This window comes from Mobula hypostoma, chromosome 6 (genome assembly GCF_963921235.1).
Source record: "Mobula hypostoma chromosome 6, sMobHyp1.1, whole genome shotgun sequence".
Classification (NCBI taxonomy): Eukaryota; Metazoa; Chordata; class Chondrichthyes; order Myliobatiformes; family Myliobatidae; genus Mobula; species Mobula hypostoma.
In genome coordinates, this window is record NC_086102.1 from 108,479,287 (window position 1) to 108,500,364 (window position 21,078).

General features: G+C 46.2%; 1 protein-coding gene across 5 annotated transcripts in view; it reads left to right on the top strand.

Annotated features, from left to right (window-relative positions):
* Positions 1-1,887: 1,887 nt before the first annotated feature.
* spega (striated muscle enriched protein kinase a) overlaps positions 1,888-21,078 on the top strand; it is a 376,412-nt gene continuing 357,221 nt past the window's right edge. For 4 of the 5 annotated variants that reach the window (XM_063051419.1, XM_063051422.1, XM_063051421.1 and 1 more), the window contains exon 1: positions 1,888-2,921. In XM_063051419.1, coding sequence (XP_062907489.1) covers positions 2,486-2,921 — 436 coding nt within the window. In that variant the 5' untranslated portion in view covers positions 1,888-2,485. The remainder of the gene's footprint in view (positions 2,922-21,078) is intronic. The other variant, XM_063051420.1, reaches the window with a different exon arrangement.

Below are 21,078 nucleotides of genomic sequence, written 5' to 3' on the forward strand. Positions count from 1 at the left end.
CTGCATGCTGGCATCCTGGTGTGCTCTGCACTCTCCCCTCAATAACAAACACAACACTCGCTGACAATAAGCACTGGCACACCCTCAAGGATGCGTGCTTAGCCCACTGTTCTACTCTCTCTCTACACATGACCATGTGGCTAGGCACAGCTCAGACACCGTTTGTAAATTCAGCAGTGGCATCTCTGTTGTTAGTAGAATCTCAGATGGCAATTAGCAGATTCAGCTAGTTCCATCAAGGACATCTTCAAAAAGCAGTGTCTCAAGAGGGCGGCATCCATCACTAAGGACTCAACATCTGGGGCATGCCTTCTTCTCGTTACTATCAAAGGGGAGGTACAGGAGCCTGAAGACACACACTCAGCAATTCAGGAACAGCTTCTTCCCTTCCACTATTAGATTGACCTTCGAGTTGACACAACATCCTGAGCCCAAGGCCCTGTTCCGTAGCTGTAGTTTTTTATTGTTTTCTAAGTTACAGCGTGGAACAAGCCTAGCTTAATCACAGAAACATTTACAATGACCAAAGAGCCTACTAACTGGTCTGTCTGTGGACTCTGGGAGGAAACTGGAGCACCCGGAGAAAACCCATGCACTCACAGGAAGAAGCACAAACTTCTTACGGATGTCACTGGAATTGAATTCCGAACTCCAAGCTGGTATAGCACCGCTAACCGCGACGCTACTGTTCGATGTTCCATGTTAATTTCTTGTCTTTGTTCTGAATTGCTGCCACAATAAACAGATCTCACAACATACTTTGGTGTTAATAAACCTGACTCTGATTCCTAAAGCAGTGGTTCCCTCCTGGGGACCACGATCCCTTTTGATTAATGGTTTTGGTCCATGGTATAAAAAAGTTTGTGAATCCCTGGTTTGAAGACTCGCCTGAAAGGTGTTGCAATGTCACTGACAGTGAATCTCCCTCAGTACTGCCATGTTGCAAGAGCCTGTACTGAAATGGTCCTGTCCTGAGAGGCAAAATTGTTCTGTATGGATCTTACATTCCTAGAATCGCAAATGATTTAAGGAAGGCGAATGGATGGTCCAGTCTTTGATGAAGTTGAAGGGGATGAGGGTGCTGTACTGAAGTGTGGACAGCAGAGGGCAGAGTTAGTTTGTGGGGGGAAATCTTATCGGGACCGAAATGTTGGACACAGAGAGACAGTGGGGAGGTGGGGGGGGCGGGGGAGGGGAGAGGGGGAGAGGGAGACAAAAGGGACAGGTAAAGAAAGGGAGACCAACAAGGAGAGATAAGAGACAGGCAGACAGACAGATGGACAATCAGGCAGACGGAAGGTGGCGAGTGTACGGAACAAGCTGACAGAGGAAGTGGTTGAGACAGGTACAATCGCGTATTTTAAGAAGCAATTGGATAAGTATATGCAGGGAAATGGATTGAAGAAGTGCAGGCTGAACACAGGAAATTGGGGCTAGTTTGGTGGGCACGTGGCTGGCATGGACCAGTTGGGTCGAGGGGCCTGAGTCGGTGTTGGATCGCTCCGTGACGTACGGTCACAGGTAGAATGTGCAAACTCCACACGGACAATGCCGGAGGTCGGGATTGAACCCGTGTTCTCCGTCCCCTGCGCCATCTCACTTCTTTCCTTCATTCTGTCCGGCCATAAATAACACGGCCAATCCTCACGCAACAATCTCTCCCCCACCGCTATATGTTTGTGAGAGAGTGTGAGTGTGAGAGTATGTGTGAAAGTGTGAGTGTGTGTGTGTGTGTGGGGGGGGGGGAGTCTGTCTGTCAGGATCAATGTGAGACGGAGAGCCGTGTGACTGACAAGAAGCAGCTGGCGGAGTGTGAGTGACAGGAGGTTGGTGGGGGGTGGGGGTGGGGGTGGGGATGTGACCAGTGGGAACTCACCTACCCCTGGGTCCAAGCCGAAACACCACGGGCTGGGCTCTGATTCAGGGTCTCCTTCACCCTCCACAATTCCCAACCCACGAAACAAAGTAAAAACATTTCCCAAAAATTCCGCCGGGAGGAGGGACTGCAGCTGTCGAGGGGAGATTGACCGGTGGTCTCCTAAGGGTCTCTCTCTCTCCAGCGGACAAGGATCTATCTACAGCCTTGAACAGAAAAGTCACCCGCTGACTGCTGGAGGGGCCTCAACTCACCCACCCCTAAAAGAAACATTTCAGTCTGGGGAGGGTCGCGACGAAAAAAGTTTCTTTCAAGGGAAAAAAGTTAGAGGTATGGTAAAACTTCTTACTCATTGAAAACTTTTACTTAGTACAATAAAAAAGTTTAGGAGTTTAAGATCGTTACTTTTCTTGGAGAAATTTAAGCCCCCAACAAACATCTTGTTGACTTGAGTTCTTCCCTCTCTCTTGCATTGATTTTTTTTGGATTTAATTCGATCAAAGTTGTCCCAAGCCTTTGAACTTGCGAGGATGAACAGAGTTTCTCCAGGATTCCTCCTCTTCCCGGTTTCTCACGCGTCCTTGTACTAATCGAGGGCTAACCCCCAGCATGCACGCCAGCCGAGCCGAAATCGCCCTCAAGGAGGACACCAAGCGCAGCGCCCTGCATATCGCGGGGCGGGTCAGACTGGCCCCCTACGGCCCCGCCATCTCCGCCAAGAGGCCGAAGATCCACGGGGACCAAGTGGTCCCCGAGATCCGCAGGCGAGAGTACGGCCAGCAACCCGCCTTCGTCAGGAAACTGAGGAACGCGGCAGTGGGTACGGGCTGCGACATCAGGCTGAAGGTGTCGGTGGCCGGCAACCCCCTGCCGACACTGAACTGGTTCAGGAACAATACCCCGCTGCCCCCCGACGCCGACGACTACGGGGCGCTCTCGATCCGGGACTGCAAGTCTACTGACGCCGGAGTCTACACCTGCATCGCCCGCAACGCGCACGGGGAAGCTCGCACCTCGGCCGTGCTCGCTGTTCTGGAAGTGGAAGGTAGGAATATCGACCATTGAAGGTTCCCCGGTGGGTTTGGTGTGTGTGTGTGTGTGTGTGTGTGTGATTATGAGAGATTGTGTGTGTGAGAGTGTAAGTGTGTGTCGCTCCCTGCACAGACACAGAGTGGAGAGGGCATCTGGGGCCATGATTGGTTATTCCCAGCGGAGGGTGAGACATGGGGATTCCAGCAAGCAACCTGACAAACTTCACTCAGGGGCCAATTGAGTAGAGAGCCACTGCCTCACAGTTTTGGAAACTTGGGTTCAATCCTGACCTCAGTTGCTGTCTGTGTGGGGTTCGCATGTTTGCTGGGAACCACCACCATCCCAGAAATGTGTGTGTGTGTTAAGTGGAGGAGTAAAATCTGTGTGTGTGTGGAGAGGTTAAATTGATGGGGATGGGATTTGGTGTAAAAGATAGTCAGAACAGACTTGATGGGCTGAAGGGCCAGTATTATTCTCCCTGGGACACCAGGTAACAAGGACACCAAGTGTTGTGCACTGAACATCTCCCGGAGGGTCAGGATGGCCCCCACTGGCCACACCAACCCTGCCCTTCTGAGGACCAAGGTCCATGGGGATCCTCAAAATCCGAGCTTCTCTATGTGGAAGCTGTTACACTTGCTGTGACCCCATTGAATAGTAGAGCAGGAAAGGCAGAATGGACTACCCTGCTTCAAGGTCAAGTTCATCTTTCATCACTTGACTGTACAACCAAATGAAACAACATTCCTCTGGACCATGACGCATCCACAAAACGTATATCACACACACGATATATCACACACGACGTATATCACACACGACGTATATCACACATGACATACATCACACACAACGTATATCACACACAACGTATATCACACACGATGCATATGTTACCGCAAATAATAATATATAATTCAAAGTGTATGTAGTGAGCAGCACAGGTAGACAATAAACAGTAAACAGCTCACTGTCTTAGTGGTGAGACGTCAGTGTGAGAAGGGTATTCATTCGTCTCATAACCTGAGGGAAGAAGCCGTCCCAGTCCTGATGCCCCCGTACCTCATTCCTGATGGTAGTGGATCAAAGAGATTGTTAGATGGGTGGTAGGGAACCTAACAATGCCTCGGGCTCTTCATCTACAATGCCCCCCGCCCCACCGGTAGATCTCACAAATAAGTGGGGGGGTAGACCCTAGTGATCATCTCACCCATTTTTACTATTTTCATGGAGGCATTGAAATTCAGGAAGCCTTTGAAACTGATGAATAGGAGGTAAAATTCAAACACGCTAGAGGTAACAAGAGTATTATGGAACAGAAGGGGACTCACAAAATGCTGACAGAACTCAGCAAGTCAGGTAGTGGTAGCAGATGAAGGATCTTGACCCAAAATGTTGACTGTTTATTCATTTCTCTAGATGCTGCCTGGCCTGCTGAGTTCCTCCAGCATTTTGTGTGTGTTGCTTTGTATTTCCAGCATCTGCAGGTTCTCTCGTGTTAGTGGTAGTAGATGGTTGCCTCTCTGACTGGAGGCCTGTTACTCTGGCTTTGGCAGTGTGCTTCAAGCAGGCTTCAATTCTTCTGGTGCCCTGGAAGAGCACGGTGACCTGCCTCAATAACTATCATCCAGTAGCACTTACATCCACTGTGATGAAGTGTTTTGAGAGGTTGGTGATGAAACATATCAGCTCCTGCCTGAGAGGTAACCTAGATCCACTCTAATTTGCCTCCTGGAGCACAGGTCCACAGGAGATGCCATCTCATTGGCCCTTCACTCAATCCTGGAACGTCTAGATATCAAAGGTACATACATCAGGATCTGCATTCAATACCATCATCCCTTCAAAACTAATCGATAAACTTCAAGACCTTGGCTTCAATACCTCTTTGTGCAATTGGATCTTGGATTTCCTCACTTGCAAACCCCAGTTAGTTTGGATTGGCGAGAACATCTCCTCCACAATCTCCATCAGCAAGATACACTACAAGGACAAGATGTGATTAGCCCCCGCTCTACTCACTTTACACTTATGACCGTGAGACTAAGCACAGTCTAATACCATATTCAAGTTTGCTGATGACACCACTGTCGTTGGCCGAATCAAAGGTGGTGATGAATCAGTATATAAGAGGGAAATTGAAAATCTGGCTGAGTGGTGTCATAACAACAACTTCTCACTCAATGTCAGCAAGACCAAGGAACTTCAGGAGAGGGAAAACAGAAGTCCTAAGCCAGTTCTCACTGGTTGATCAGAGTTGGAGAGGGTTAGCAGCTTTAAATTCCTTGGTGTTGCTATTTCAGAGGACTTGTCCTGGACCCAGCACATAATTGCAATTATGAAGAAAGCCCAGCAGCACCTCTACTTCCTGAGGAGTTTGCACAGATTTGGCATGCCATCTAAAACTTTGACAAACTTCTATAGAAGTATGGACTTTCTGTAGGATTTTCCATCCTTGTATAGAAAATCCTACACAAAGTGGTGGATTCGGCCCACTCCATCACAGGTAAAACTCTCCTAACCACTGAGCACATCTGCATGAAATGCTGTCATAGGAAAACAGCATCCATCATCTGGGATCCCCACTACCCAGGACATGCTCTCTTCTCGCTGCTGCCATCAGGTAGAAGGTACAGGATCCTTACAACTCGCACCACCAAGTTCAGGAACAGTCACTACCCCTCAACCATCAGGCTCTTGAACCAAAGGGGATAACTTCACTCAACTTCACTTGCCCCATCATTGAAATGTTCCCACAACCAATGGACTCACTTTCGAGGGCCCTTCATCTCACGTTCTCGTTTCCTGATGCTATTTATTTATACTTGCATTTGCAGAGTTTGTGGAACGCCCTAGTTAGGTGGCCTTTCATTGATTCTGTTTTAGTTATTATTCTACAGATTTGTTGAGTACTCCCACAAGAAAGTGAATCTTATGGTTGTGCATGGTGACATATATGTACTTGGATAATAAAATTTACTTTGAACTTTGAACTTTGACCCATGAGGTGCTGCAGGGATTGGTGTTAGGTGCGTTGTTGTTTGTCATCTATATAATTGATCTGGATGATAATATGGTAAACTGGATCAGCACATTTGTAGATGACACCGAGATTGGGGGTGTGGTGGACAGCGAGGAAGACTATTAAAGCTTGCAGCAGGAACTGGACCAGCTGGAAAAATGGGCTGAAAAATGGCAGATGGAATTTAATGCAGACAAGTGTGAAGTGTTGTACTTTGAAAGGACAAACCAGTGTAGGTCTTACATAGTGAACGGTAGGATACTGAGCAGTATGGTAGAACAGAAAAATCTGGGAAAACAGATTCACAATTCCTTGAAAGTGGTGTCACAGATAGAGAGGGTCGTAAACATAGATTTTGGAACTTTGGCCTTCAGAAATCAAAATATTGAGTGCAAGTGTTGGGATGTCATGTTGAAGTGAAACCAAATTTGGAGTATTGTGTGCAGTTCTGGTCACCTATGTTCCTGCATAAAAGATATCAATAAAATTGAAAGACTACAGCAAAAATTTACAAGGGTGTTGCCAGAACTTAAGGTTCTGAGTTATAGGGAAAGGTCGAATAGGTTAGGGCTTTACCCCCTGGGGTGTAGGAGAATGAGGGGAGATTTGAAAGAGTTATACAAAATAATGATAGGATAAATGCAAACAGGCTTTTTCCATTGTGGTTGAGTGAAACTAGAATTAAAGGTCATGAGTTAAGGGTGAAAGGTGAAATAGGGAAATCTGAGGGGGAAACTTCTTTAACCAGCGGTTGGTGAGAGTGTGGAACGAGCTACCAGCAGAAGTGGCGGATTGCAACATTTAAGGGAAGTTTGGATAAGTACATGGATGGGCGGGGTATGGTGGGCTGTAGTCCAGTTGTGGGTTGATGGGAGTAGACAGACTAACAGATTAACATGGACTAGATGAGTCAAAGGCCCTGTTTCTATGCTGCAGTGCTCCCAAACTACGTAGGTAGCATCTATGAAGGAGAATACGCAGTTGACACTTCAGGATGGCATCTTCATCTGGACTGGAAAGGAAGGGAGTAAAAGCTGGAACAGTGGGACCTAGTTCACTGAATGTTGTATCACAGGTCGAGAGAGTGGTGAAGAAGGACTTTGGCAGACTGGCCTTTGTTGCAAATTGAATTGGAATTGGTTTATTATTGTCACATATTCCGAGATGCAGTGAAGATCTTGTCTTCCATCCTGTTCAGACAGAACAAGTCACTACACAGTGCACTGAGGTCGTGCAAGGCAAAACAATAACAGAATGCAGAGTAAAGTGTCACAATTCAAAATTTCAGATTCAAGATTGTTTAATGTCATTTCCAGTACACAAGTGTTAAAGAAAACAAAATGATAGTTCCCCCAGATCCGATGCAGCACAGAAAGGAAACACAATAAATATAGACACATAAGATAGTTTACATAAATGAATTCATCAGAATCAGATTTAATATCACTGGCGTATGTCATTAAATTTGTTGTTTTGTGACAGCAGTACATTGCATTACATAATAATGAAAACATTATAAATTATATACGAGGGGTGATTGATAAGTTCGTGGTCTAAGGTAGAAGGAGTCAATTTTAGAAAACCTAACACATTTATTTTTCCTACATTTACACACTTAGTCCAGCAGTCGTGGAGCATACCGATCCCTTCTTTGTAGAATTCGGCATCTTGGACCTCCAGAAGTGGTCCACAGCAGGGGTGATTGATAAGTTTGTGGCCTAAGGTAGAAGGAGATGAGGAGAAACTTCAAACTTTCTGCATTTTCACTCAGAGTTGAACTGCACGTGCATGTAATGAGAGCTGTATAACTCATCTCCTTCTACCCAAGGCCACAAACTTATCAATCACCCCTGCTGTGGACCATCTGGAGGTCCAAGACGCTCTCATTACATGCACATGCAGTTCAACTGAGTGATAATGCAGAAAGTTTGAATTTAATAGCTCATCTCCTTCTACCTTAGGCCACGAACTTATCAATCACCCCAGCTTCTACAAGGAAGGGATCTGTATGCTCCACGCCCACTGGACTAAGTGAGTAAATGTAGGAGGGGACTATGTTGAAAAAAAAATGTGCTAGGTTTTCTAAAATTGGCTCCTTCTACCTTAGGCCATGAACTTATCAATCACCCCTCATAGGTGTATATATTTAATATATAAAATAATAATAATAAGTAAGTCAATTACAGTATATGCATATTGAATAGATTAAAAATCATGCAAAAACAGAAATAATATTTATTAAAAAAAGTGAGGTAGTGTGCAAGGGTTCAATGTCCATTTAGGACTTGGATGGCAAAGGGGAAGAAGCTGTTCCTGAATCACTGAGTGTGTGCCTTCAGACTTCTGTATCTCCTACCTGATGGTAACAGTGAGAAAAGGGCATGTCCTGGGTGCTGGAGGTCCTTAATAATGGATGCTGCCTTTCTGAGACATCGCTCCTTGAAGGTGTCCTGGGTACTTTGTAGCCTAGTACCCAAGATGGAGCCAACTAAATCTACAATCCTCTGCAGCTTCTTTCGGTCCTGTGCAGTAGTGAAGTAGTGTTCACTGGTTCATTGTCTATTCAGAAATGTGTAGGAGTCTGTGTCTCCATAAAGTGAGACCTGGTACAGGTGTGTCGATAAATAGGGTGACTGACAGAAAATGATAAAATAGTGGTGGTCGGGGGTGTGGAGGTGTGGGTTAGTGGGTATGGAGGTGTGGGTTAGTGGGTGTGGAGGTGTGGGTTAGAGGGTGTGGAGGTGTGGGTTACTGGGTGGAATTGCTTGGGGAGAATAACTGTTTTTGAGTCTTGAGGTCCTGGCATGGATGCTACGTAGCCTCCTCCCTGAGGAGAGTGAGACAAACAGTCCAGGAGCAGGGTGGGTGGCATCCTTCATGATGTAACTGGCCCTTTTCCAGCATCTTTCTAAATATATGTTCTTGATGGCAGGTAGGCTGGTGCTGGTGATGTGTCGGGCAGCTTTGACTACCCCGTCGTACAGTCTTCCTGTCTGCCGCAGTGCAATTTCTGTACTAAGCAGTGATGCAACTTGTTAGCATGCTGTCCACTGCACTTCTGTAGAATGATATGAATAGTCCATCTATTTTCAGCCTCCTCAGAAAGTAGAGGTGTCGGTAAACTTTCCTGATTGTGTTGAATGTGTTCTGGGACCATGAGAGTTTGTGCGGGAGGTACACTCCCAGGAGCTTGAAACTGTTCACCGATAACGTAACAGTGGTGGGGCCCACCATCAACAACGATGAAACAGCCTGCAGAGAGGATGTGGAAGAGCTCGAGGCCTGGTGCCAGGGAAATAACCCCTTCATCAACGTCAACAAGACAAAGGAGATGGTTATCGACTTCAGGAGAACTAGTACCACTCCCAATCTCTTTACATCAGAGGCACGGTGGAGTAAACTGCAATTAGCTGCAAACTCTCGGGTCCCAGACCATATTCTACACAATCAGGAAAGCTCACCAAGGTCTCTGCTATCTGAAGAGTCTGAAGAAACCTACCCCTCCACACCCTTCACCACTATTTTACAATTTCCTGTCAGCACTACATTATTATTTCCTGTCAGTCACCCTATGTACAGACACTTCTGTGTTTAGTGTCACTTTATGGACATACTGTCAATACATGTACATAGTCTATCTTATGTATTTACATTTATCGTGTTTTTTCACTATTGTGTTCTTTATCTTATTGTGTATTTTTTTTCGTTCTCCTTTACACTTGAGCACTGGAAATGACATTGAACAATCTTGAAGTTTGAAGAAAAGGACTGTAAAGACAGGACATCAGTAAAGAAAACACAATAAAAGACAAGTCCATTGCAGTATTCAAGGTGTTCCATAGTGTTTCGTTGGTGAGGTAGCGTTAGGGTTATGCAAGTTGGTTCAAAAACCAAATGGTTGAAGGGAAGTAGCTGTTCCTGAACCTGGTGGTGTGGGACTTCAGGCTTCTGTACCTCCTGCCCGATGGTATCTGTGAGAAGATGGCATGGCCTGGATGGTGAGGCGATGGTATCTGTGAGAAGATGGCATGGCCTGGATGGTGAGGCGATGGTCTCTGTGAGAAGATGGCATGGACTGGATGGTGAGGCGATGGTATCTGTGAGAAGATGGCATGGCCTGGATGGTGAGGCGATGGTATCTGTGAGAAGATGGCATGGCCTGGATGGTGAGGCGATGGTCTCTGTGAGAAGATGGCATGGCCTGGATGGTGAGGCGATGGTATCTGTGAGAAGATGGCATGGCCTGGATGGTGAGGATCTTGACCGATGGATGTTGTCTATTTGAGGCAGTGCCTCCTGTAGATACTACCGATGGCAGGGAGGGTGTCCCCATGAGGTATTGAGCAACTCCACTATTCCCTGGACAGATGGGATGAGCAGACTGGGAAATAAGACCATACATAAGATGTGGAACAGAATTTGGCCATTCAGCCCATTGAGTCTTCGTGGGTATTCAATTATGGCTGAACTATTTTTCACTCTCAATCCCATTCTTCTGTCTTCTCCCCATAACTTTTGACACCCTTACTAATCAAGAACCTATCAACCTCTCCTTTAAATATACCCAATGACCTGGCCTCCACAGCCTTCTGTGGCAATGAATCCCACAGGTTCACCACGTTCTGGCTACAGGAAAGTCAAAGTAAATTTATTATAAAAGTACATATATTATACTACCTTGAGATTCATTTTCTTGCAGGCATTTACAGGAAAATAAAGAAATACCACAGTTTTTATGAAAAACTACACATAACAAAGACTGACAAGCAACCAATGTGCAAAAGAAAACAAATTCTGCAAAAAAATATCAAGAGCATGAGTTGTAGAGTCTTTGTAGGTTGTGGAATCAGTTCAGTGTTGTGGTGAGTGAAGTAATCCACACTGGTTTAGGAGCCTGACTATTCCTAAACCTGATGGTGTGGGGCCTAAGGCTCCTGTACCTCCTGCTCTCCTCCTCTCTATTTGAAAGGGATATTCTTCTATTCTGAGGCTGCACCTTCTGTTCCCCCACTACTGGAAACATCTTCTCCACATCCACTTTATCTAGGCCTTTCAATATTTGATAGATTACAATGAGATCCCCGCACCTGCCCTATTCTACTAAATTTCATGGAGTACAGGCCCAGAGCCATCAAACACTCTTCATACATTAAATTTTTCATTCCCAGGATCATTCTTGGAGACCTCCTCTTGACCCTCTCTAATACCAACACATCCTTTCTTAGATATGCAGACCAAAACTGTGCACAACACTCCAAATGTGGTCTGACCAATGCCTTATAAATCTGCGAGAGAGTGGTCCTTGTGGAAAGCAGGAACAAGCTGGCCAACCATTTTAATTCCACTACTCATTCCCATTCCGATATGTCAATCCATGGCCTCCTCTACTGTCACAATGAGGCCACACTCAGGTTCGAGGAATAACACCTTGTATTCCATCTGGGTATCCTCCAACCTGATGGCATGAACATCGATTTCTGGAACTTCCTGTAATAAGATCATAAGTCTTAGGAGCAGAATTAGGCCATCTGGCCCATCGAGTCTGCTCCACCATTCGATCATGGCTGATCCTTTTTACTATCTCCTCAACCCCAGTTTCCAGCCTTCTCCCCATAACCTTTGATGCCATGTCCAATCAAGAACTTATCAATCTCTGCTTTAAATACACCCAATGACCTGACCTCCACGGCTGCATGTGGCAACAAATTCCACAAATTCACCACCCTTTGGCTAAAGAAACAGCCCCCCTCCCTCTCCTTCACCATTCCCCATCCCCCTTTCCCTCTCTCACCTTATCTTCTTGCCTGCCCATCGCCTCCCTCTGGTGCTCCTCCCCCCTTTTCTTTTTTTCCATGGCCTTCTGTTCTCTCCTATTAGACTCCCCCTTCTCCAACCCTGTATCTCTTTCACCAATCGACTTCCCAGCTCCTTACTTCATCCCTCTCCCTCCCAGTTTCACCTATCACCTTGTGTTTCTCTCCCTCCCTCACCTTTTAAATCCAATCTTCATCTTTTTTTTTCCAGTGCTGCTGAAGTGTATCTACCCAAAACGTCAACTGTACTTTTTTCCGTAGATGCTGCCTGGCCTGCCGAGTTCCTCCAGCATTTTGTGCGTGTTGCCTGAGGCTCCTGTACCTTCTTGCTGATGGCAGCAGTGAGAAGGGGGAATGATCTGGGTGGTGGGGGTCCCTGATGATGGATGCTGCTTTCCTACGACAGTGCTCCATGTAGATGTGCAGTGTGGGGAGGGCTTTTCCCGTGATGAGGGTAAAGGCTGATTTATACTTGTATGTCAACTCGATGCCACAGGTACGGCGTAGAGGCGAACGCTACACAGTGCCTATATGGATCCCTACACCGTAGCCTGACGGGCCCCTCTCCCAAAATGTAACTACGCGTCGCGGCAATGCAGACCGCAACAGCTGTGATTGGTCCACTTGGTAGCATCGCATTTCCTCCTACGCTGCAATAGCTTCCCATTGGGTGACTGAAGGGCAGGGAAGGAACTCTGGCTGCAATGCTGTCCATAAAGCTTTACAGACCTCTGAAATTATAGAGGACACATTTCGCTTTTACGAGAAAAGACGCTCGCTTTAAACTTGTTTACCCCGAGAAAGACTACAATGACCATGAAGCCTTGCATGGGCAGGTGTGTGTGCATGCGTGACGTGTGAATATGTGATGTGCACATGCATGTACATGCCGAATTGAAGAGCGACGCAGACACACCAACGCACAGGTATAAACGTTCACAACAGAGTAGCCCACTTGCGTAGGCTACGGGGTAAGCTGGTACGCACAGGTATAAATCAGCCTTAAGGCTGGCAGATTCAGATTTGTTTAACATGTACATCAAAATGTACAGTGTTTGTTTTATCAACCAACACAAGCTAATGATGTGCTGGAGATAGCCTGCAAATGTGGACACACATTCTGGCGCCAATCTGCTAGGGACGATGACGACGACAACAGCAACATTTTCTCACTCAGGGTGAGGAAGTCCAGTGATTCTGACAAGGAACCACCCGATTCCTCTCCCCCCCGCACTGCTGATGGAGTGAGATTTGAACCCAGTAACTTAACCACAGTCATGTGCTCCACAGCACAAAATGTTATCAGTTTCAACAGAATACTATCAGATACTGTAAAATATTTTAACCCTGTGGGCAGGGTCATACACATGCATTCTGTATCTAAGTTTAATATTTCTGCGCAACAATCAAGGAGGATATTTCGCTGATGAGGCAATGCTGGTTCATAGAGAACTCCTTTTTTCCCTGTAACCTCTTCTCCTCACTTTCCTACCAGCTCCCTCCACAATCCCCCACACATCCAGAGGAAGTCCACAGCAGATTAATCATGAACCCAGAGGAAACCAATGGGAGAACGTGCAAACTCTCCCCAGACAGCGGCAGAGGTCTCTGGCGCTGCGGGGAAGTATTTGTACCTATTGCTCTATTGGGCCACAGCATGGGAACAAACACTTCAGCTCGCCTAGCCTGTGGCTAGCTGTTAGTCTGGCAACAGCAGGGTAGAGACATGACCCCAGTGGTACGTGCCTTCAAGCTTTTATATCTTCTGTCTGGTGGGAGGGGGGAGAAGAGAGAATGCCTGGGGTGGGAAGGGTCTTTGATTATGTTGGCTGCTTTGCTGAGGCCATATGAAGTGTGGACCAAGTTACTGAACGGATCTCTTGAACGATTAGATGGACTCTTATTGTTTTACCTTGCTCTACCTCAATACACTGTGTAATAATCTGATCCGTATGAACAGTATGCAAGGTAAGTTTTTCACTGTATCTCACTACACATGACAATAATAAACCAATTCCAATATTAATATCAATACCAGATGGCTTGGAATCTGAAGATTAGATTAGCTTTATGTGACGTGTACATACATTGAAACATACAGTGAAATGCGTTGTTTGTGTCAAAGGCCAACAGAATTCGAGGATGTGCTGGGGGATGCCCGCAAGTGTCGCCATGCTTTTGACGCCAGCATAACATCTTGCATTGTTATGTGTTGGCGTGTGGCCGAGTGGTTAAGGTGTTCACCTAGTGATCTGAAGGTCACTAGTTCGAGCCTTGGCTGAGGCAGCGTGTGTGTCCTTGAGCAAGGCACTTAACCACACAGTGCTCTGCAACGACACCGATGCCAAGCTGTATGGGTCCTAATGCCCTTCCCTTGGACAACATCGGTGGCGTGGAGAGGGGAGACTTGCAGCTTGGGCAGCTGCTGGTCTTCCATAAACCTTGCCCAGGCCTGCGCCCTGGAAACCTTCCAAGGCGCAAAACCACGGTCTCACGAGACTAACAGATGACTAAAAAAAAACATATCGCATGCCCGCAACTTACTAACCCTGACCGGTACATCTTTTGGACCATGAGAGGAAACCGGAGCACCCGGAGGAAAGCCACACAGTCGTAGAGAGACTGTACAAACTCCTGACAGACAGAAGTAGGAATCGAACACCAGTCTTACAGCCGGCTGCCGCACAGCGATGTGCTAACCACTATGCCACCTAAAGCTATGTTCCCTGCTCCCTGTGTCCACCCCTTTCAATCTGGATCGCAGAGTCATACAGTACGGAAACAGGTTCTTTGGCCCATCTAGGCCATGCTGACTGTGTTGCCCAGCAAGCTAGTCCCATCTGCCCACATCCAGCCCATAGTCTCTCCTCTCCATGTACATATCTAGGTGGCCTTTACATGTTGCTAGTGTACCCGTCTCAATCACTATTTCTGGCAGCTTGTTCCGAATGTGCTTTGTGTGAAGAAGGTGCCCCTAATGTCCCTTTTAAATCTCTCACCTCAGATCTTAAATCCCATGCCTTCTTGGTTTTAGCTTCCCTCCCCTGGGTAAAACACTGCGTGTTTTAACCCTGCCTGAACCCCTCATCAGTTACTACACTCAGTGGCCACTTTATTAAGTATATCTCATTAATACAAACATCTCATCAGCCAATCGTGGCAGCAACTCATGCCAACATGGTCAAGAGGTTCAAGTTGTTCAGACCAAACACCAGACTGGGGAAGAAGTGGGATCTATGTGACTTTTCACTGTACACGTGCCAGATGGGGTGGTCTGAGTATCTCAGAGTCTGGGATCTCCTGGGATTTTCATGCACAACAGTCTCTAGAATTCACAGGGGATGGTGCAAAAACCAAAAAAAAAGACATCCAGTTAGCAACAGTTCTGAGGGCAAAAACGCCTTGTTAATTAGAGAGTCACAAACAAGAGAAAATCTGCAGATGCTGGAAACCTGAGCAACACACACAAAATGCTGGAGGAAATCAGTGGGCCAGGCAGTACCTATGGAAAAGAGTTAAATAGACGACGTTTCAGGCCAAGACCCTTCATTAGGACTGTTGACTGTTTAACTCTTTTCCACTGTTAATGGGAGAGGTTAGAGGAGAATGGCCAGACTGGTTCAAGCTGACAGGAAGACAATTAAACCACACGCTCGAAAAGCATTATGCAGAAGTGCATCTCTGAGCACACAACACATTGAACCTTAAAGTGGATGGGCTACAGCACCATGAACGTCAAAGACCACGACACACACTCAGTGGCCATTTTGTTAGGCACGGGAGTGGCGACTGAGTGTACGTTCTGTGTGCACTTTGAACCTATGTGCCTACGATGCTAATCTGTAACATCTGTACAAGATTCAAGATTGTTTAATGTCATTTCCTGTACACAAGTATAAAGGAGAACGAAATAACTGTTGCTTCAGATCCGATGCAACACATAAAACACAATAAGATAAAGAACACAATAATAATAAAAAACACATTAAAAATAAATACATAAGATAAATTGATCCATAAAGTGAGGCACTGTACGTAAGGTGGTCCTGCTGTTGATGCTGTGTAGCCTCCATCCTGATGGGAGTGGGATACACAGTCCACTAGCAGGGTGGGTACCAACCTTCATGATGTTACCTCATCGTACACAGGAATAAGCACAACAACTCGTCCTCCCTGATCCCTGACTCTTTCCACTGCAGCCATAGAAACCAGAATGAGGTTTATTACCATTGACACGTCATGAAATTAGCTTTGTGGCAGCAGTACAGTCTGTCTGTCTAGGTATCATATCCAATGCGGACGTTGGTGACCATGGTTTTCCATATAGATCTATCCCTCGTTTTTTGGATGACTTCCATTTCCTCAATGTGTAGCCACCTGGCTAGGCTTCTGATGTACATAAGCCAAGGTCTTCCTCTAGGTTTGCTCCCCTCAATCTTTCCAGAGAGTATGAGTTTTTCTAGTTCATCTTTCCACATGATGTGCCCCAGGAATCTGAGTGGTCTTTCTCTTATTGTTGGTATGAGTGATCGAACTGCTTGGGGTCTTCTGAGAACTTCTTCATTTGATGTGTGTGTGGTCCATGATATTTTTAATATTCTCCTGTAGAGCCATAATTCAGCTGCTTCTAGTCTCTTTTCCATTGCTGGAGAAATGGTCCAGCATTCACTTCCATAAGTCAGGATAGAATCAATGTAGCACTGTAGTATTCTGTTTTTAGTGTACGTGCTCATCTGTCTGTCTGTTAATATGGTCTTCATTTTTTGGAAAGCTTCTTTCACCATTGCTATTCTGTATTTGATATCTGTATTGCACCTGCCATTACTTGTTATTAGGCTGCCAAGATATTTGAATTTGTTGACTTGTTTGATGTTTGTATTTCCGATCTTGATCACGCATTGTGGGATGTTTGTCTTTCTGGAGAGGACCATGCTTTCTGTCTTCTTGGTGTTGATTGAGAGGCCTCTGCGATTACTTTCTGCTGCCACGATAGTGAGTAGTTCTAGAAGTTTTGTTTCTGAGTCAGCTATTAGTACAATGTCATCAGCATATCTGATGTTATTTATATTATGGCCTCCAATTGCGAATCCTTTGATGTCTTTGATACTTCTCAAGATATTTTCACTTTACAGGTTGAATAAGTCTGGCAAAAAGACACAACCTTGCCTGACTCCTCTCATGATATTCACATACTCACTCACCTCTTCTATTCTGTTGGATGCTGTTTGGTCCCAGTATAAGTTTCTTAAGAAATGTATATATTTCCTATCTATGTCGAGATCTTGAAGCATTTCCAGAAGATCTTGCTGTCTGACAGTGTCAAAAGCTTTTGTATAGTCACTACAGCGGAAGACCTAAACATTAATTTACGTTACAATAGAAATAAATGAATAGGGCAGAAGGGGAATAGTGAGGAAGTGTTCATGGGTTCATGGACCATTCAGAAATCTGATGGCAGAGGGGAAGAAGCTGGTCCTCCTGAATTGTTGCCAAAAGGGATTCTACTAATGCTGGAAATCTTGAGCAACAGACACAAAATGTTGGAGGAATTCAGCAAGTCAGAAAACATCTATGGAGAGGTATAAGCAAACACTTTGTCAGGGTCTCGGCCCAAAACGATGACTGTTTGTTCCCCTCCATAGATGCTGCCAGTTTGCTGAGTTCCTCCAACATTTGGTGTCTATTGCTCCGAATTGTTGGGTGTGGGTCTTCAGGCTCCTGTACCTCCTCCCCGAGGGCAGTAATGAGAGGATGGCATGTCTTGGGTGATGAGGGACCTTAATAATGGATACCATCCTTGAGGGACCACCTATCCGCAATAGTGGGGAGGCCGGAGCCTGTGATGGAGCTGACTGAGTCGACAATCATCGGCAGCCTCTTGCCATCTTGTGTATTGTTGCCTCAACTCAGGCAGTGATGCAACCAGTTGGAATGCTCTCCACAGTCCATCTGTAGATACTTGCAAGTCTTTGGTGACATAGCAAATCTTCTCTAACTCCTAATGAAGTATAGTCACTGGTGTGTCTTCTTCATAAGAGCCTCAATATGTTAGGGCCTGGATAGATGTTCTGAAATGGCAATCCCAGGAAATTGAAGTTGCTCACCATTTACATTGCTGACCCCCTGGACAAGGACTGGTGTGTGCTCTCACAACTTTCCCCTTCCTGAAGTCCACAATCAATTCTTGTGCAAGTCATTGAAGATATCATAGATATTGAGATAAGGAATGAAATATTGGTGAAGGGAAAGGTTTAAGTTGGATCTAACAGTAAGGGAGAGAGGTGGAGAGACTTTGGGAGGGAGGGAGCTTGAGGCCAGGAAGTAGAGGCATGTCTTTCTCTCCCTCTCTCTGTCTCTCACTCTGTCCTTTCTCTCAATCCCTCTGTCTCTCACACACCTTTCTCTTTGTCCTTCTCTCCTCTCTCCCCCCCCACCCCACCCTCTCCTCTCACTCCATGCATGTGTTTTTTATGACTATTCCATGCCCTTCCTGTCCCCACCATCAAGAACATCTACAAGAGGTGATGTCTCAGGAAAGTGATGTCCATCATCAGGGACCTCCCGCCATCTGGGCCACGCCCTCTTCTCAATGCTGCCATCAGGCAGGAGGTACAAGAGTCCGAAGACCCTCACCTTCAACACCTTCTTCCCCACTGCCATCAAGTTCTTGAACCACCCTGAAAAACCCTAACACATATCAGCCTATATTAACAACACACAAAATGCCAGAGGAACTCAGAAGTTCGGGCAGCATCTATGGAGAGAAACAGTCTCCATTTTGGGCCGAAGTCCTTCATAAGGAACGAAAAGGAAGGGATCTACATTTCTTCTTTTCTTTCCCTCCACTTGCACCAGTATTGTTTATTTTGCATATATGTAAGATGTACATTATTTATGAGTTTTATGTTAACTTCTCTTTGTTGGGTTTGTAATGAGCTTGTAGAGGCGTGTAAGAGGTGACTTGATTGACATTTATAAGACAATAAGAGGCATAGATCAAGTGGGCAGCCAGAGATGGCTAATACGAGAGGCATAATTTTAAGGCGTTTGGGGGAAAGTAGAGGGGTATATCAGAGGTAAGTTCTTTATACAGAGGGTGCTGTATCATGGACTGAAAGGCCTGTACTGTGCTGTGTTCTATGTTCTACTGCACTGCTGCAGCAAATTGCTAATTTTATGGCATTAATGCTCTGGATACATGTGCCCATAAACACAATAAACTCGAACTCCAGGTCTATTATCATGATAATCATCAAATTTATTATTACTGACATATGTTGTCAAATGTGTTGTTTTGTGGCAGTAGCACAGTGCAAGACATAAAATATACCATAAATTACAAATATATATTCTACATATTTGTTCCGGATAGTGAGTGTTCTCAATGATGGATGCAACCTTCTTGAGCCACCACCTTTTGAAGATGTCCTTGATGCTGGAGAGGCTAGTGCCCATGATGGAGCTGGCTGAGTTTACAACCATTCCCCTCTCCCCCACCTTCTTATTCTGGCTTCTTCTCCTTCCTTTCCAGTCCTGATAAAGCTCTCAGCCTGAAAAGTCAATGGTATTTTCCTCTGCATTGATGCTGCCTGACCTGCTGAGTTCCTCCAGCATTTTGTGTGTTTTACTCTGGATTTCCACCATCTGGGGAATCTCTTGTTCTTACAACCCTCTGAAGCTTATTCATGATCCTGTGCAGTGGCCCCGCCATACCAGACGGTGATGTAACCAGTAGAATGCCCTCCACGGTGCACCTGTAGTAATCTGCTCAGTTAATGGTAGGAGTCCATGGCATAAAGAATGTTGGGAACCCCTGTGTTAGAGCCTTTGGTGACAAACTAAATCTCCTCAAACTCCAAGCGAAGTCTAGCCACTGGTGTGCCTTCTTCATACTTGCATCAGTGTGATGGGTTCAGGGTAGATCTTCAGAGATGTTGACACTCACACTGCCCTCCTTCAACTCTTCCCTAACTGGTCCCCAGTTTCCATCACTCTCCCTTTCTGGGGCTTTATAATCCTCATTCCTCTCTCTCTCTCACACACACACACACACACACACACACACACAGACTCAGACTCAGACTCAGACTCGTCTCTGTCCCACTTCCTCTCACTGCCCTCGTCCTGTTTCCCGTCAGAGCGGACAGGTGTCACATCTCGGATACACGTCTTTCCCGCACCGCGCTGACCTGATATATCTACCCTCTTCTGATCCTGGTCACCTACTTTAATTGTCCCACTTCGAGTTACCTGAGCCTCTGAACTCTGTAATTACCTCCCCAAGTCTTGCTGTCTCTTTAAGGCATTCCGTCAAAAATCCCTCTGGCTGAAACTTTGGTTACCAGTGCAGTGTCACCTTACGTAGCCCGGTGTCAAATTCTGTTTAGTAACATTGCTGAGGTGTGGTAATGGTCTTCAGAAACGCTGTTGGTTGTTGCTGAGAGGGCTGGTGAGGGAGAGAGAGGTGGTAAATTCTAGGAGGGTGGGAGGGAGGAGGGTTGGCACGATGCAGCCAAGGCCACTCAGAGGTGGGAGGAAGCTGACGAAAGCTTTGGCTGGCCCGGGGGAGCTGTGCCTTGCAGCTGTTAAGTCAGTCACACGCGTTCCCTCGGCCCGCACTCCGCGGGTTATTTTTGTTCCGGAATCTGCCAGTCTTTCGGATTCTGCAGAGTAAATCAGAGACAGGGGGCTCGGATTACAGATTCGGACCTTCACACAGAGGCAGTTACTGCACTTTTAGAGAGAAGGGGAAGGAGAGTACACGCGCGCGCGCGCGCTCGAGAGAGAGAGAGCGAGAAAGAGGGAGAGGGACGGGGGAGGAGGAGGGAGAGAGAGAGGAAAGAGAGAGAGAAATGGATGGAGTGAGAGTGGATGAGTGGGAGAGAAATATGGAGGAAAGGAGGGAGGGAGAGAGAGAAGGATAGAGAAAGTGAGAGAGAGAGAGAGGGGTGGGGGAGGGGGGGGTCCCTCCACATCAAACACAGGAGACATTGAAAGAACAGGAGGCCTGACATTCAACTGCACTGTAGCCCCACAAGGTGGCCATTTAGCCCGTCAATGCTGTGCTATCTCCTTGAGACCTCCAGCTAGCCTCACTCCTCTACATCCTTCCCCAAGGTCCCTGCCTCTTTCTCTGATTTCACCAGATTCACAGGAATAAGATGGAGAGGAAGGAATATCATCTTGTTCCAACCCAGGCTTACATGCCAACTGTTGGAAGATGGGACTAATATGGAAGAGTGGTTACTGGTTGGCACGGTAAGCCAAATGACCTGCTTCCTTGTATGACTCTGCGATTCCAAAGTCCCGGGGTAACCGGGGCTGGGGTCTTGAGC